The sequence below is a fragment of the Artemia sp. Qi Xiang Cuo genome, chromosome 19 (genome assembly GCF_049724085.1).
Source record: "Artemia sp. Qi Xiang Cuo chromosome 19, ASM4972408v1, whole genome shotgun sequence".
Classification (NCBI taxonomy): Eukaryota; Metazoa; Arthropoda; class Branchiopoda; order Anostraca; family Artemiidae; genus Artemia; species Artemia sp. Qi Xiang Cuo.
Genome location: NC_142812.1, coordinates 37,632,176 through 37,651,270, shown reverse-complemented (window position 1 = coordinate 37,651,270; position 19,095 = coordinate 37,632,176). Strand labels below are relative to the sequence as shown.

General features: G+C 34.4%; 1 protein-coding gene across 4 annotated transcripts in view; it reads left to right on the top strand.

Moving 5' to 3' along the window:
• The window catches only part of LOC148940802 (nischarin-like), a 216,672-nt gene that overhangs the window by 79,435 nt on the left and 118,142 nt on the right, over positions 1-19,095 (top strand). Inside the window, exon 5 of one of the 4 annotated variants that reach the window (XM_089105684.1) lies at positions 11,766-11,900. The exons of the other annotated variants lie outside the window; for them this stretch is intronic. Coding sequence (XP_088961810.1) covers positions 11,766-11,862 — 97 coding nt within the window. The 3' untranslated portion in view covers positions 11,863-11,900. Of the gene's footprint in view, positions 1-11,765; positions 11,901-19,095 lie in introns of those variants that run through there. 4 annotated transcript variants of the gene reach the window in all.

Below are 19,095 nucleotides of genomic sequence, written 5' to 3'. Positions count from 1 at the left end.
CACATGGCACTTTGAAATTATTTTTTATAATAGCGTAAATATCATGTGACTTGGTAATTTGAAACTATTTTCTACAAAAGCGTAACTATCATGTGACTTGGTACTTTGAAATTATTTTCTACAATAGCGTAACTATCATGTGACTTAATACTTTGAAATTATTTTCCACAAAAGCGTAACTATCATGTGACTTGGTACTTTGAAATTATTTTCTACAATAGCGTAACTATCATGTGACTTGGTACTTTGAAATTATTTTCTACAATAGTGTAACTATTATGTGACTTGGTAGTTTGAAATTATTTTCTACAATAGCGTAACTATCATGTGACTTGGTACTTTGAAATTATTTTCTATAATAGCGTAACTATCATGTGACTTGGTACTTTCAAATTATTTTCTAAAATAGCGTAACTATCATGTGACTGGGTACTTTGAAATTATTTTATATAAGAGAGTAACTATCATTTGACTTGGTACTTTTAAATTATTTTCTAGTATATCGTAACTATAATGTGTCTTGGTACTTTGATATTATTTTCTATAATAGCAGAACTATCATATCACTTGGTACTTTGATATTATTTTCTGCAATAGCGTAACTATCATGTGACTTGGTACTTTGAAATTATTTTCTACAATAGCGTAACTATCATGTGACTTGGTACTTTGACATTATTCTCTACAATAGCTTAACTATCATGTGACTGGGTACTTTGAAATTATTTTCTACAATAGCGTAACTATCATGTGACTTGGTACTTTGAAATTATTTTCTACAATAGCGTAACTATCATGTGACTTGGTACTTTGAAATTATTTTCTAAAATAGCGTATCCATCCTGTGACTTGGTAATTTGAAATTATTTACTATATTAGCGTAACTATCATGTGACTTTGTACTTTGAAATTATTTTCTACAATATCGGAACTATCATGTGACATGGTAGTATGAAATTTTTTTCTACAATAGCGTAACTATCATGTGACTTGGTACTTTGAAATTATTTTCTACAATAGCTCGTGTTTAACAAAAAAACAAAGGAATTATTTACTGACCTTTAGTTGTTGGGATTTTAAAAGTTCCGCTTTTATTTCAGCCAATCGTGTTTAACAAAAAAAAAACAAATGAATTATTTACTGACCTTGAGTTCTCCCCCAAAATACTTTTCAGCCATTTCTTGTTAAATTTTTAATTTCTAAACTATTTTAATTTGACAAAAAATTGAAGTACGTTTTAAATTGACAACACTGTCAAAACATCACTTGTGTATTATATAGTACACAATCAAGCCATCTCCCCCTAAAACACTTTTCAGCCATTTCTCGTTAATTTTTTTTATTTATTAAATATTTTAAATTGACAACACATCGAAGTATATTTTAAATTGACAACACTATCCAAACATCACTTGTGTATTATACAGTACACAATCAAGCCATCTCCCCCCAAAATACTTTTCAGCCATTTTTTTTTAATTTTTTTTTTATTTCTTATCTATTTTTTATTGAAAAAACATCGAAGTATATTTTAAATTGACAACACTGTCCAAACATCACTTGTGTATTATACAGTACACAATCAACCCTTCTCCCCCCAAAACACTTTTCAGCCATTTCTTGTTAAATTTTTTTATTTCTTAGCTATTTTAAATTGACAACACATCGAAGTATATTTTAAATTCACAACACTGTCCAAACATCACTTGTATATTATACAGTACACAATCAACCGATCTCCCCCCTATACACTTTTCAGCCATTTCTTGTTAATTTTTTTTATTTCTTTACTATTTTAAATTGACAACACTGTCCAAACATCACTTGTGTATTATACAGTACACAATCATCCCATCTCCCCCACAAAACTTTTCAGACAATTTTTGTTAAATTTTTTTATTTCTAAACTAATTTAAATTGACAACACATCGAAGTGTATTTTAAATTGATAACTGTGTCCAAACATCACTTGAGTATTATACAGTACACAATCAACTCATCTCCCCCAAAACACTTTTCAGCCATTTCTTGTTAATTTTTTTTATTTCTTAACTATTTTAAATTGACAACCAATCGAAGTATATTTTAAATTGACAACACTGTCCTAACATCACTTGTGTATTATACAGTACACAATCAACCCATCTCCCCCCAAAACACTTTTCAGCCATTTCTTGTTAAATTTTTTTATTTCTTAACTATTTTAAATTGACAACACATCGAAGTATATTTTAAATTTACAACACTGTCCAAACATCACTTGTGTATTATACACTACAAAATCAACCCATCTCCCCCCAAAACAGTTTTCAGCCATTTCATGTTAAATTTTTTATTTCTTAACTATTTTAAATTGCCAACACTGTCCAAACATCACTTGTGTATTATACAGTACACGATCAACCCATCTCCCCCCAAAAAAAACACTTTTCATCCATTTCTTGTTAATTTTTTTTTCTTAACTATTTTAAATTTACAAAACATCGAATTATATTCTAAATTGACAACACTGTCAAAGCAACACTTGTGTATTATACAGTACACAATCAACCCATCTCCCCCCCCCAAAAAAAAAACAATTTTCAGCTATTTCCTTTTAAAGTTTTTTATTTCTTAACTCTTTTAAATTGACAACACTGTTTACATCACTTGTGTATTATACAGTACACAATCAACCCATCTCCCCCCAAAACACTTTTCAGCCATTTCTTGTTAAATTTTTTATTTCTTAACTATTTTAAATTGACAACACATCGAAGTATATATTAAATTGACAACACTGTTCAAACATCACGTGTGTATTATACAGTACACAATCAACCCATCTCCCCCCAAAAAACTTTTCATCCATTTCTTGTTAAAATTTTTTATTTCTTTACTATTTTAAATTGACAACACGTTGAAGTACATTTTAAATTGACAACACTGTCCACACATCACTTGTGTATTATACAGTACAAAATCATGCCATCTCCCCCCAAAACACTTTTCAGCCATTTCTTGTTAATTTTTATTTATTTCTTAAGTATTTTAAATTGACACCACATCGAAGTATATTTTAAATTGACAACACTGTCCAAACAACACTTGTGTATTATACAGTACACAATCAACCCTTCTCCCCCCAAAACACTTTTCAGCCATTTCTTGTTAAATTTTTTTATTTCTTAGCTATTTTAAATTGACAACACATCGAAGTATATTTTAAATTCACAACACTGTCCAAACATCACTTGTATATTATACAGTACACAATCAACCCATCTCCCCCCTATACACTTTTCAGCCATTTCTTGTTAATTTTTTTTATTTGTTAACTATTTTAAATTGACAACACTGTCCAAACATCACTTGTGTATTATACAGTACACAATCAACCCATCGCCCCCAAAACACTTTTCAGCCATTTTTCGTTAATTTTTTTTATTTCTTAACTATTTTAAATTGTCAACACATCGAAGTTTATTTTAGATTGACAACACTGTCCAAACCTCACTTGTGTATTATACAGTACACAATCAACCCATCTCCCTCCAAAACACTGTTCAGCCCTTTCTTGTTAAATTTTTTTATTTCTTAACTATTTTAATTTGACACCACATCGAAGTATATTTTAAATTTCCAACACTGTCCAGACATCACTTGTGTATTATACAGTACACAATCAACCCATCTCCCCCCAAAACACTTTTCAGCCATTTCTTGTTAAATTTTTTTATTTCTTAACTATTTTAAATTGACAACACATCGAAGTATATTTTAAATTTACAACACTGTCCAAACATCACTTGTGTATTATACACTACATAATCAACCCATCTCCCCCCAAAACAGTTTTCAGCCATTTCATGTTAAATTTTTTATTTCTTAACTATTTTAAATTGACAACACTGTCCAAACATCACTTGTGTATTATACAGTACACAATCAACCCATCTCCCCCCCCCAAAAAAATACTCTTTTCAGCCATTTCTTGTTAAATTTTTTCATTTCTTAACTATTTTAAATTGACAACACATAGAAGTATATTTTAAATTGACAACACTATCAAAACATCACTTGTGTATTATACAGTACACAATCGACCCACCTCCGCCCCCCAAAAAAAAAAAATTTTCAGCCATTTCTTGTTAAAGTTTTTTATTTCTTAACTATTTTAAATTGACAACACTGTTTACATCACTTGTGTATTATACAGTACACAATCAACCCATCTCCCCCCAAAACACTTTTCAGCCATTTCTTGTTAAATTTTTTATTTCTTAACTATTTTAAATTGACAACACATCGAAGTACATTTTAAATTGACAACACTGTTCAAACATCACTTGTGTATTATACAGTACACAATCGACCCATCTCCCCCCAAAATACTTTTCAGCCATTTCTTGTTAAAAATTTTTATTTCTTGACTATTTTAAATTGACAACACATCGAAGTATATTTTAAATTGACAACACTGTCCAAACACCACTTGTGTATTATACAGTACACAATCAACCCATCTCCCCCCAAAACACTTTTCATTCATTTCTTGTTAAATTTTTTTATTTCTTAACTATTTGAAATTGACAACACATCGAAGTATATTTTAAATTGACAACACTGTTCAAACATCACTTGTGTATTATACAGTACACAATCAACCCATCTCCCCCCAAAACACTTTTCAGCCATTTCTTTTTAAATTTTTTTATTTCTTAACTATTTTAAATTGACAACACATCGAAGTATATTTTAAATTGACAACACTGTCCAAACATTACTTGTGTATTATACAGTACACAATCAACCCATCTCCCTCCAAAACACTCTTCAGCCATTTCTTGTTAAATTTTTTATTTCTTAACTATTTTAAATTGACAACACTGTCCAAACATCACTTGTGTATTATACAGTACACAATCATCCCATCTCCCCCAAAACACTTTTCAACCATTTCTTGTTAATTTTTTTTTTATTTCTAAACTATTTTAAATTGACAACACATCGAAGTATTTGCAAATGCTAAACCCTTTTCTTTTTTTTCTCCACCTTAATAGGATCAAATTTTTTTTTATTTCTAAACTATTTTAAATTGACAACACATCGAAGTTTTTGCAAATGCTAAACCCTTTTATTTTTTTTCTCCACCTTAATAGGATCAAATTCGCAAATCCTATCTACCAACACATTCATATCAAACTATTGTTGGCTAAAGGCAATTGTCGAGAACAAATCAGAAGCCGCTCTTGATAACACAGACTTCAAAAATAGAACTGTGGATAACACATGGGTGATAGACAGCTTTCCCTAAAAAACCATTCCTAAATACGCAATTTAACAATCTCTAGTTTTCGATTTAAAAAAAAAAAAAAAAAAAAATGTGCATGTGAAGCGGAAGTGTAATTCTAATGTGTAATTGATAACCAGTCTGTTTGAAAAACTTGGAATTGAAAAAAACTTGTGTGGGGAATCCCCGTTCATACTGCTATCTTTTTTTGCAATGTTTAGAAACAGGAGGGGAATTCCCGCTTGTTTGGAATGGTACTAACGGGGCATAAGCAAATAGCACGTAGTTTCATGTCGTGTTTAATCACGTGTAGAGGTCCCATAGAATAACAATGGAAGGGGCAGAGAAGAGCATGGAAGGAACATAAGCCATGCAAATAACATGGGAATTGCTATGGCACCGAGCAAAATGGTACTTAGACCTCTACTAAGATCTTCTACAGGAAATTCTCTTTTATTTCCTCACTAGCAAGGTTTTTGCCCGTCATTTTCACCCTGCATGCTATTACTGATAGTACTGAGTTTGTTCACGAGAGCCTCTCTAAGGGCCTGTGTGTCTTAGCTATCTTCTTGGAACTTTCAGAAGCACTTGATATGGTAGATCACAGGATTCTTCTTAGAAAGTTGTCCTCTTGCGATGTGCATTCCATTGCCCCTTACCTGTTTAATTTCTTTCTTAGTTAATTTACCCAGATTTTGATTATTAAAAAGTGACCTTCTTACCTCTGATTAATAAAAAAGAGTGGTACTGCAGGGCTCTGCCCTCTATCTTCTGATTTCATCATTATATATTCATTATCTTGTCGACGAAGACCTTGGTGCTGATATTCATTCTATTCTATTCGCTGATGACTGTTAATTTTATACCTTTGAAACTCTCCACTGTGTGTGTTATGTCAATCCAGAATTGTATCCCTCCCAATATTAATTTGAATTTTTCTTCATGTACTATCTTTTTTTTTATGTTCATCTGTAGGTTTTTATCCATTTTTTACTTTATAAACTCTCTACTTTTCCGTCGCTACTCTCCCCTATCTATTCTCCTGCTCACTATCACCGTCCCTAATTTTTTCTTCCAGATATTATCCTTTTTTTTCATACTTAGAGCCTTGATTTGTTTGTTTAATTCCTCTCGAATAAGCTTTCTTCTAGGTTGAACATTTTCCTTCTGCTGTTTAGCTTGTTGTGTATTGGCCTGGGGCAATTAGTTGGTTGAAACTGCAATTTTACTGTTTTCCAATTACACTTATCTTAAAGTCACAATAGATACAAACATTTTTGTTATTGTTCGAGCTGAGCTAGTTTGACTAGGGCACTTAACGTTGCAAGGTCTGTGAATGTTTTATGTTTCTTGGGGAACCTGCTTCTGGGAATACTAAAAACTGTGTTTAGTGACCATTTCCTTACTTGAATTACCTTATTACTAAGAAAGCATTTAAGAAAGAAATTGTGTTTTTCAAAGGGTGTCTATTCTGCAAAGATGTTTTTTGTCTCTGTCGCTTTTAAAGCTCGAAAGTATGTATATAGAGGATCTCTGCTTTAGAAGGGTGAAGTCAAACCTAAACGATTGTTGTAAGATGACTTATAAACTTAAATTTCATACTGGCTTGTGATACTTTTCTGCTGAGGCCTATTGGAGATATTTTTTGGTTCAGTTTTTAATTCTTTTATTTATTATTGACTTATATAATTTATGAATTGGAATTTTCTATTGTATTGGTTGCTATATCATTTCTTTTTCTCCGAAATTTGCACTTAATCATGACCTGGCTGACTTTGTGGTTTTCTATTATTATCCTCTGGCTTTTGGCCGCTTTTCATTAATGCTGGAAATCATGTAAGGGTATAACCTCATGCTAGTGTATGCTATAGCATCAATAAAGGAAGCAATTCTTTCCGTATTTTCGGACACTCCTTCTACTGCTAAAATTAAAATTACATTCCTCTTCTTATTTGATTTACGATTTTTATTTCCTAGTAATTGTGAAATTTTTCTCCTTTTGTTGGATCTCTAGAGTTACCTTGTTATATGTGAAAAACCGTCCCAATGTTGGAATTTTGAATTTCTGAATCACTTTGGAGGAGGAAAATTTCATTTAAGAGATGATTACCTCAACTCTCCCGTTTAATAACGCATTTTTATCATAACACTAATTTAGAGGTAAATACCATTTAAGGTATTGAGTTTTCTTCAATAAAGTTTGTAAAATCACTTTGGTCAATCCCAACTTGACCGAAGTACCTGGGCCTCGAGAAATCTGGAATCTGAGAAATTTGAAATCAAAAATCTTGGGTACCTGAAGGTATTTGGGGAAGGTAGGCAGGAAGAGTTCAGTACCGCCGGTTTGGACTGACTTGAAGGGTCTAGTGCCGTATCCTTTATCTTTTTCTTTACCTTTACCAACCTGTCAGAAAAGATTGTCAAGATGTGATATCCTCTTCTCCAAAGGCGACTTTAAGGAAAATTGTAGGCCTACTTTTGCTTGACCCTTTAAGGTGGTTTTTAAAACTGACTCTTCCTACTATTCTTGTGATGCTCTGTGGATAAGCAGTTTCTCCCACGACCTGATCCAGCGTTTTGTGTGATATTTCAAAGACGAAATGGGTTTTATAACTGAATTTTCATCACCGATCGCTCCTTCACTTACCACGGATGTGCCGTAGTGTGAACATCTCCTCCGGGTGCAGTTTATCTTGCCAATATTTGATTGTAGCCTAGTATTGTAAGGTTTACAAAAAACCCTCTAGTCCAGTGTGGCCAGATTGGCTTATTTTACGCCAAACTGGCTTATTTTGTTGGCGACTGGCGTAAAAAATTTTGGAACTGGCTTGTGGCTTAAAACTTGGCTATTTTTATTTTGAGCTGGCTTATTTCTTGGCGTGATTTACTTTTTCGGGAAGAATTTATATTTTTTGCCAATTCATCCGATTTTCGAACGAACGAACGAACGAATGCTCACGAAAGGTCAAAGTCACGTTTTAACTCTATGGTCAAAATACGAATCTAACCGCGGCACTGCGGTGAACTTTTCAAATTCTAAGAGACACGTGGCTTCGTGCCAACAGCATAAAAAGCATCAGCCATTAAGTCATGGGCTTGAACCTACAGCTGAAGGTACAGTATATTAGCTGTTACTTATTAGTATAGAATAACGCCAGGAATCAAACTCATAACAGACATGTCTGTAACATCTACAGATCCTGTTTAACTGTTTAGTTCGTGTGAGTTGTCATGCTGTCGTCATGTACACTAGCTATTTTCTGTGGTTTGTATCTCTGTACAAACAGATTGGGTACACAGCCTAGCCAACTGGGTCCACACCCCAATGCATTGGGTACTGCCCCCAATATATTGGATACCCCCATACCCGTTTTCACTTTTTGTCTAGGCCTATTCTGAGAAAATACATTTATTTTTATTTGAGGTTTTCTTTGCATCACTTCAGTTTAAATATGCTCAAAGGAAGAAGCAAATTGGTCATTGGTTGTCTCAGAATACATGCAAAAGTGAAAATCGTTATGGGGCAGTTGGGGATATTAATTGTTTTATGTACTACCATCAACATAATGTACTACTTCACCCCTGCAGTAGTACACCACAGGATCTGTACCTAAGAATTTGAGTGCTACACCCCACAATCAGTACTACATTAAACATGGCATAGGTCCTACTACGCTATATATGGAGCAGGTCCTGCTATGCTATATATGTAGTAGTACACTTGGTTAGATGTAGGTATCAAATTCTGAGGTACAGAACCTGTGGTATACTACTCTACAGTGGTGAAGGAGTACATTATATGCCGATGATTGTATCTAAAACAACTAATCTCTAACTGCTTTGGGGGGGTACCCAAGCCAAAACGGTGTGTACCTCAATGCATTGGCTACCAGCAAATTGGGTCAATGCCACAGACAAATAGCTTGTGTATGTAACTGGTGTGCAACCCCATTTTTAGCAGTGATGAGCATCAGCTTATGACATAAGCAAACCTGAAGTAATCAATCTTGTTTCAGACTCACTTTTATTCATTTTCCCCAATGTATAAGCCTATAGTTAAATACTAGAGAAATTAGTTATATATAATATACGCTAATAGCTAATATGTAATAAAGTACCATATAATACTAATGAAAATATCAGAAAGAGATATATAAATACAGGCACAGGATAAGTTGATGAGTTACCCTTGCTTTGATGTCTGATTTCTTTGTTACTGTTGCTGTAGCCTAGGCCTATAGGGTAAGACTCCTAGTGATTAGCCAGTGCCTAATCTGAGCTGTATCTCTGATTAAAATGTAGTATGTCCTTTACCATGCAGCTGAGACTTTAATCTTGACCACTACTAATTTTCAGAATTATCAATCTTGGCCAAGAGTCTACAAATCTTGACCACAACATTGATAATTAAACATGAGACAGTACCTCTAACAGACAGCCACTATGGAAGTGATCCTATAGTTTTGTTATTTAGAAAAAAAACTTTCAGATCTTGAAATAAACAAGGTTCATTGTTATATTAAATTTAATCAATCAACTGTAGACAATCAATGCAAGTGTCCTGAAAATCAGATGATTGACCCCTCTTCTTTCTGGGCTGGGTTGACAATATATCCAAATATTTAATTTGTTCTTCTTTTCTCATGATAAGTTCATACACTTCTTCTTGGGAGAATTCAATTTTTACTGAATGAGATAATCCCTTACTACATAGTTTCTCTTGTTGTAAAAATTATGTTACTGTTATAGTAAACTACCTTGTTGTAAACACTGCTTATTAATATTCAAAATGTGGATGAATATGGAAAGATGTAAATCAGCTATTAGCTAATAATGTGAGGTAACATCATAGTAGGGTTTATCTAATTCAATATAGTCAGCGTATTTTGACCTACTATATATGGTGTTGTAGATTTAAATCCATTAACAGTATTTTACAATTCAATAGTATATGCTCAGGGGTTTCTTCTGTGTTTTTACAGTACCTGCAAAATAGGCTATTGGCAACTTCTCCATTTGTCTGCTTTATTTTGTATGATTGAGAGTGGTGGTTGAAGTTAGCTATATTTGAACACAGGCAGTTGAACCAGACTGATTGTATACTGGTTGGAAAGGGGGATAAATTTGGTGGCTTTAATTCAAGCAATGTTTTCAGTCATAATCTAGTCGTATCCCTTATAGTTAGAGATTTCACTGGTTCCATTTGGATTTTTGCTTCTTGCTTTGCTATCTTGTCTGCTTTTTCATTTCCTTCTTTACCTAGATGACTAGGTATATATTGAAATTTAGTAACAAAGCCTAATCTTCCAAGGCTGCTTAGGTTTTCTTTGGTTTGATGTAGGCCTATGCCCAGCGTTTCAAAGTTAGTGTTTCATAGGATATAGAGAGCAGATTTAGAGTCAGAGAATATTACTATATGTTAATTGCTCTGTTTCAGTTTAATTAGGGTCTCTAAGCACAAATTGATTGCAGCTACTTCAGCTGTTAGTGCGCAGGTCCCTGCCTTGTGTTTTTTTCACAATGCATAGGCTGAGCTCTTTTAAAAAGCATCCACTTCCACATCCCTCTTCACTTAAAGATCGATCAACATATACTTGGGTATATCCATTAAATACCCTTTTTAAGAGCTGTTTGAAATCATGGATTGCAGTTTGGGATTCAATTTGTTCCTATTTTGAGGGGAGGAATTCTAGTTTAACCCTGGGGTGATTGACCTCCAATTAAATTCAAATTCAACTCCCCATACTCTCTTCCAGACTGCTTATGCTGGGTGGGCTTATAATAAAAATTAACCAGGAAAATATTAATTTTTAAAAGATTTAATCAGTCGGAATAACATAACTACAAATGTACCTTGACCCCACAAAACCCCTGGAGAAAGGTATTTAAGTTATGACATTTCGCAAGTCAAGAGCCTCCATGCAAGATGACCTGAATGTGAGTTCACTATGGGCTGATGAGTAGAAACTTAAATTTAACGTTCAGAAGTGCAAGTCAATGTGCTTTAGGAGAAAAGGTGGCAGCACCATATGAGCAGATGGTTCATTGAATGTCTTGAGCAGATGGTTTAGGATAATTGATTCCCTCTTTGGCAGAGGGGAGAGATTTGGGAATTGCTGTTGATGAGGAACTAAAATTTAACAAACATGCACAAATAGCTGTTGCCAAAGCATCCAAGGCCCTAAGCATAATCAAGCATATTGTATGCAGAAGATCATCCAAAGTTATGACCAATCTGTACAAGGGTTTTGTGCAATCATTGATAGAATTTGGGATGTGTGTAGCAACACCCCTGAACAATGGCAATCAGCAAAAAATAGAATGTGTCCAAAAACAGCCAACAAAAGCTGTTGATGGATGCAAGAATCTTGATTATCCATCTCAATTATATAAGCTAAAGTTCCCAACACTTTTGTACAGGCCTTGAAGAAGGGATGTCATAATTAGTTATAAGCTTTTTAATGCTGATTCCTCATGTCAAGATCCATTTCAGTTTGATGAATTCTCTAGGACAAGGGGGCATAGTAAGAAGTTGTCCTGGAAGAGGGCAGATACCAGAGTCCATAACCACTACTTCTCAAATAGAGTGATTACCCATTGGAACAATCTTCTTGATAATGCTGTAATTGTTGACACCTTTAAGATCACTGTTGAGGAACAATGCAATTTAAGGTAATAATAATTTACTGGCCAACTTTTATTTCATAAAGACAATACGATGGCTGTTCGGACAGCAAGATGGCTGTTTGGACAGCCATCTTGCGCTAAAGGTCAATATAATTATGATAAGTTGTAAACTTCTGAAATCGATGAGTGAGTTGGCTCTCGCAGCACAGCAACAAAATTCAATTCTTAGTTTGTCTTACGTAAAAGTATCGAAATTTATAACGTGTGTCATTCCCAATCTGGCCCACGATACTTCCCATCCATGTTTAAAGTGGTGGAATGTTCAGACTTTGTTAAAATGTGTCTCATCAAACAGGAAACTGGAGATCCATCCCAGCAAGAACAAATAAAGACTAAGAACCTTCGTCTCCCTATCTCGATACTACAACCATGTGGAGTCGAATAAAATACGGCTGATACCTGGCGAATTTGAGTAGAGGTGGAGCTGGCGCGGAACATTACAATTTGTTACCTCAACAACTGGCTCTTCGCAGTACAGCCCCGGAGAAGAAAAATTGAGTGAGAACAAGTGAAAGTGTTTGATTACACTTATCATACACGCCTGGAGGCCTGCTACGGTCTTTTCCTCGCAAATGCGTGGTGGCGGTGAGGGAAAGTAGATGGCTGTCAACTCAGTGCTCAGCCAGTTCTCAAATTGGCTCCACCTCCACTCAGATTTTACAGGTTATCCAATAGTCAGTGCATGGACCAAAGACGGAGGTTTTACTCAGTCTTATTTGTTCTTGGTCCCAGGGACGTATTTTTGTTCGTGATAGCCAATTATGACCCTGGAATGGACTTGTGATAAAGACAAAAGTACGATTGTGTTCCTTGTGACCTTTCGTAGCCCTTTAAGGGCGTTTTAGCATCGCATTTATTATTGGGAAAAGGATTTTATTCCAAAGCTTTGACTTTACACAAAGTGATTTCCATAATTTTATGAATCTATATGTGATAATATCCAATGATCTGATTTTTGTTTGTGTATCTATGTGATAATAAACCAATGATCTTTTTTGTTTTTGTCTGCGGGCTACGGTCATTATTAAGTAATGCATCATTATGTCGAACCAATACATAAGGGCTTGGACACAATTTTAAGAATTTGTTCTGGCAATAACTCTATTGCGCCAAAAAGAACCTCTAACTGAATCGAAATGTTGACATTAAAACGCATTGGGTCACAGAGTATCATAATAGTAATCGGAGGTCCGACTCAGTGAAATTATGGGATGCAGAAATTGCGGCGCACACACGGACAGTGCTCGAACTAACACAGGAGAAATCAAGCCGGTGGGCGTCCTCGTCAATAATTTTCCCCGAACTGTTGGACAGGAAAGTAAGCACGGTTGAGCATTTTCTGAACATAGTGCGCGGAAATTTCTGTAAAGTCTCTAGAGTTCCACATGGGGTAGCAGTTTATCGCGATTCTACTAAATGCAGCCTCAAAATAATCTCTACACTGGAACTGAACTTCCGCAAGCCAGGGAACAAATTGAAAGGTGGATAATGCCAGTAGGATCAAAGGACCTGAAAAGTGGTAAGTATTTCTATAAGACGGCCGTCAAAACTTGGACACCATTAAAAGTAAAGTTAGATTTTGGGCAAAAAATTGTCTGGCTTATTTTTGGCTTGTTTTTCAAAGGCTGTGGCTTACTTTTTTGTTCACGATCTGGCCACACTGCTCTAGTCCGCAATGGAAGTGTCGTATTTCTGAATAACGCTAGTAATTTAGGAAATGGCATTCTCGTAATAACCTTTTCTGTTATTATTTTGAATGTAACTTAGCGACTTCAGACCGAAGACGGTTTATACGCTGAGAAGACACGAGTCATTTGGAATCATTAGTCACAATGTCCATTTTTCAAGTGGCAATTAAGTCACAAAATTTTATGAGTTTGCCGCCTTATTTTGAGGCCTTGTGATACTCTTACATATACTACAAGCCAAAGAGACTGTTAGAAGACAGGCATAACAACAATGAACATATACCCTCTTATGAATATTGAAACCAATTAACACTGATTGTACAAAAGAGAACTACTCGCTTCAGGTTCAGGTACCCGTTGTATCGCGTCACACGATTGTGGTACCAATACCAAATATATAAAGAAAGATTGTGTTAGCAAGAAATGTTAGCAATATCTATTTCATTTTTACCGATCTGCAGTGGGCCATAATTTCAAATTTATAATTGAAAAACGACGTAAGATTTGGGAAGAAACTCATAATGATACAAATATTTTAATATTTATTATCATAAAAGATAAAAAAAAATCTGCATTAAGAGAATATTTGCATTTCGTATAATTTGTATAAAGAGGCCAAGAAGGATTTGTGCAAGAGGATTTGTTGATTTAGTTTTTGTTTAGCGTCAGTAAAATATTTGATTTTAAGTATAACTCTATTTCCATCTTCTTTCAAACCTCTGTTAAAACGAGAATTCTCTGGACCAGTATTACCAGATGTCTGGTTAAAAGTTGCGCCGCCATAAAAGTGAAAATGCGGCAAAATCCTCATTTTTCCAGTGAAAAATCCTCATTTTTCTAGTGAAAACGCGCCAAATGAACGATTTTCCAAAAAAATGCGCTGATTTGAAAAATTCAATGGGCAACCGCCTCAAAAAGTGCTAAAACGGCGCAAATACATCACTGGCAACTCTGTTGTCAAACCAGACACCCAGATCTTGTTTTGTTTTTCAGATTTTTAGGGTCATTAAGTGTTCAAGCACCTATTGCTGGTGTGGTATGTGAAATGAAATCAAATTAAGTAAACTGAGCAATTTCTGAAGGAATTTTGAAAATGGATATTTTCCCAGTTATTGTAGGTCCACTACGATTTGATTTATTCCTAGGTGCAAGTGAACAAAAGCTGACTTTTTGGTCAACAATTGGTCAAATTGATTCGCCAATTTGGTCATTAAGCAAAGTCAAAAATACCAGTAAAAAATTTTTGCTTTAAAAGAAGATGACTAAAATTTGGTTTTCACTCTCCAATAAAATACGTCTGGCAACTCTGTTGTGGACTAAACTAAGGTGATTGTGAATTTGGTTCCTATCAAGTCTTCGTGCTCTTCATGAGCATAAACAAATATTTTTGCGGCAAGTTTTTTTTTATGATGGGTTACACACTTTGATAAAAATAGAGTTAGGAAATAAAACAAAGGGGATAGCAGATGGGTTGCTTTCTCCGCAAATATGTGTTGATGCCAAAAATTTTTTTTTTAATGTTAGTCCACCATAGAAGGATTTTAACATGATGTCCATCCCTTTCTTCGAAGGGTACTAAGGCTAACTATGTAAATTAGTAACCGGCCTAAAACTAGCATAGTAATTTAACGTGTAAATTAGTATTGAAACTACACGAAGACGAAGATTACAAGCCAAAAAATGGAATCAAATGAGTTTTCTATAATTTTGCAACCTTTTAGGGAGGTGCGCATGTTCCGTTTAGGGAGTTTCGGGGAGTAACTTTAAATTTTTCTCGATAGAAGCCACGTAAACATTTATTTTATTGCAATCCAAATTTAAATAAATAAATAAAAAATAGTTTTTGCAATCCAAAAGCAAAAAGAAGTAGGTTTTGTCTGAAAAAATCTTCAAGAAGTTGCTCGGCCTTTTTCCTAAGGCTCATTTTGACTCTTAAGAGATTGTACGTTTTATAGGAACCCTTGCCCTCCCCCCAATAAAATGTGTAAGACTAACCACGTTTTTTTTTTACACGTGAAAAAATGATATTCTTATTGGCGATGGTTTCGGAAGGTTAGGGCAACCCTGAGGTGATTTGCCCCCGGGGAGGTTGAAGAATTAAGGGAAAATATTTGGCCACTTAAACCTTTGGTTCTACGTCCAATTTTTAACCTGTGAAGTTAGACGTCGCTGAGTTTCAATGCTAATTTGCTTCAAGCTTTGACTGCGTATGGCTTCGGCAGGAGGATTTTGGTGAAAACTTTTTTGTACAAAATTAAACTTTTTTTGGGATTCTGTAACATTTTATGCTGTTTGTCAATTGGAATTTCGGGAATAAGGAGTTGTGTGCCCTACTAAAAATTCTATTTTAAAGGGATATGTATTTTGCTCCTTAAGTCACATAAACATTAAAAAAATAATTTCTTGGAAATCATGCTTAGTTCAAATTGCAAAATGTGTCTCACCGCAAGTATTTTGATTGTATTATAAGGTTTACAAAAACCTCTACACTCCGCAAAGAAAGTGTGTTTATGTTCATGACTAACGCTAGTAACTTAGGAAATAAAATGGCATTCTGGTAATAACCTTTTGTGTTATTATTTTGAATGTAACTTAGTGACTTCAGCACGAAGACAGTTTATACGCTAAGAAGACACGAATCACTTGGAATTCATTATTCCACTGTCCATTTTTCAATTGACAATTAAGTCACCAAAAAACAAGATTTTGTGAGCTTGCCGCCTGATTTCGAGACCTTTTGATACTCTTTCATATAGTACAAGCCAAAGAGACTGTTGAAAGACAGGCAAACATATACCCTCTTATGAGTATTGAAAACTAAATGACATTAATTGTTCAATAGAGAACTACTAGCATTTGGTTTAAATACCCGTTGTTGAACGTCACGTTACTGTGGTACCAATTTCGAATATATAGAGCAAGATTATGAAGACGTGTTCACAGAGAAGCAAGCATTTATGCTTAGTATTCACTTCTTGGCGGTACAAAATCAAAAGTCACTCTATGCCAAAAACAAATTTTGAGGAACAATAGGTTGGATTTTCTTTCTCGCACAGAATAATTTCGCTAAATATCGTTTTTTTTTACCAGAGATAAAAAAAGGAGATATTTAATTATGGTATGGTCACCTATAATATATGCTGTGTCAAATTTTCTCCTTTTTTTCGATGCAATGTGTTATGTTTATATATGACCGTTCTAATTATGCTAAAACTTGCTTTTGCACGTAATTTGTTCTGATTGTAGATAACATAATTACTAATACATATCAGATTTCCTATCTTGTGACATTTCTAAAACGAACCGTTGGCAGATTGGAAGCGGCAGTTATTGTCACAGAGATCCTGATTAATTCGGATAAGCTTTGAGAGACAGAGAAATAAAATGAGATGATATTTGGTTTGCTATTTCAGAGCCATTCCTGCTTCCTGTATTTGATGATGAGGTTAACGAAGTGTAAATAAGACGGATCAAAGGGATAATGTGTCTGAGATGCAAAGGATTAATTTGAATTGTGGCAATCTTATCATATAATACATTTAGTGAGGAACAAGCTTTATACTAAGAAATTGTTTTTGTAAAATCACATTAGGCACACAGAAAAGAAATAGATGGGGTAATGCGTCTGTTGTCGCCAGGCTACCATTTAATTGCCACTATCTTATCTATGTCATTATTGTGAGTTATTGATAAATCGCAGGTAGTTTACTTGGGGTTTTACTAGGTGACTGGTTGATGGTTCACGGGATAATGTATTAATTGAAACTTTAATGACTATATTGCCTCTACAGAAGTTTTAAATATTCAATATCTCAATTGTGTACTTAACAATGGAAGATGCTTCTTGAATCTTTGTTTAGTTGGAGTCAAACCATCTTTATTTAATTCAAAACCATGCTCTTAGTTAACGGCCACTGCTACGTAACCTTATTTATACGTCAAAGACCAAATTTAGTTAGAGCCAGAATTCGCTAGTAAAAGAATAAAAGTTCAGATTCACTGCCGTGTTGAACTTATCTATAAGCTTTATGTTTCCTAAATTCTTCTTATGGCCAAAGAGGGCTGTTCTTTCCTGCTAAAATGTATAACTTTTTTTTTGCTCAACAAATTTCCAAACGTATTATCAACAGTTCGTGGCAACGAACTTTAAGTAAGAAGCGATGTGGCTCAATAGTAACCGACACTCTAAGAAACTGAGTCTTGATAACAATAGATAGATCAAAAGAGTCGAATTTTGATGCTTATTCAAAACATGTAAAAATTCATCAAATTTAATAGTATCCGTCAAAAGTTACGAGCCGGAGAAAATCTGCCCAATTTTTGAAAAAGGGGGAAACACCCCTAAAACATCAAGTGATGTTAATGAAGAGCACTTCATCAAATTCAGCACACCATAGAATCCTACTGTAGAGGTTTCAAGCTCCTATTTACAAAAATGTGGAATTTTACATTTTTTGCCAAAAGAAACATCACGGATGCGTGTTTATTTGTTTTTTGCTGTTGTTTTTTTTCCAGGGGGATTATATCGAACCAGTGATCGTTGAAGATCTGGAGAGGGCTCATTTGATCGGAAATCAAAATCGCTACTGCCCTTTTTAAGTGACCAAAATACGGGAGGGCAGCTAGCCCCCTTCCCACGCTCATTTTTCCCCAATTCACCTGATCAAAAATTTGATATAGCTGTTTCGTTCAGCATAGTTGAAAAGCCCAATAACTGTGTGAGTAGTATCCGCCTTCTGGATTTGCGTGCGCCCCTAGGAATTTCTACGTTATTCTATAGAAGTTCTACACCTTTTCAAAGAGAGTAACTATCCCCATGCATATAGGTAATACTTCTAAAGGGCATTACACCTTTTCAAAGAGAGTGAGTATAACTTGATTTGTGGTTGGGATTTGAATAAAAGAAATGGTTTTCACTACAATTCATATTAGTAAGAGAATTGAATTCCGAGAGAATAGTTTATTTGAGTGGATATAAGTAGAGAAAAAATGAGTGGTGCATTTACACTATTGGAGCTAAGTGATTGAGCTGACAATAGCAGCAACGATATACGAGTACCCAATGTGGCTGTGGACTATGTCTTGAATGGGACACTATGTATGCCAGATACGTGATATCATTAAGCAAATTTAAGCAGGAGGAGCAGCTATATTTTGCTGGAAAAGTGAATATTCTCCATATAAATAAACTTCGGTCAGCATTAGATGTCCTATCGAAATATATTGATGAGAACAAAATGCATCAGTGAATATTATTATTGTAAAAATGTTCAATAAAATTGTTTCTAAATCAATTGTATTTTTTTCTTTCTATAGTAGACTAGCGTATATTTTTTAGAGTATAAAAAATTCTGGTTAGTCTGAAGTTGGTTGTGAGAGAGTTATGACTCCGAAAAACGGATAGATTCGAGGAAGAGCTAATCATGGGGAATCTAGTTCTTATGGACA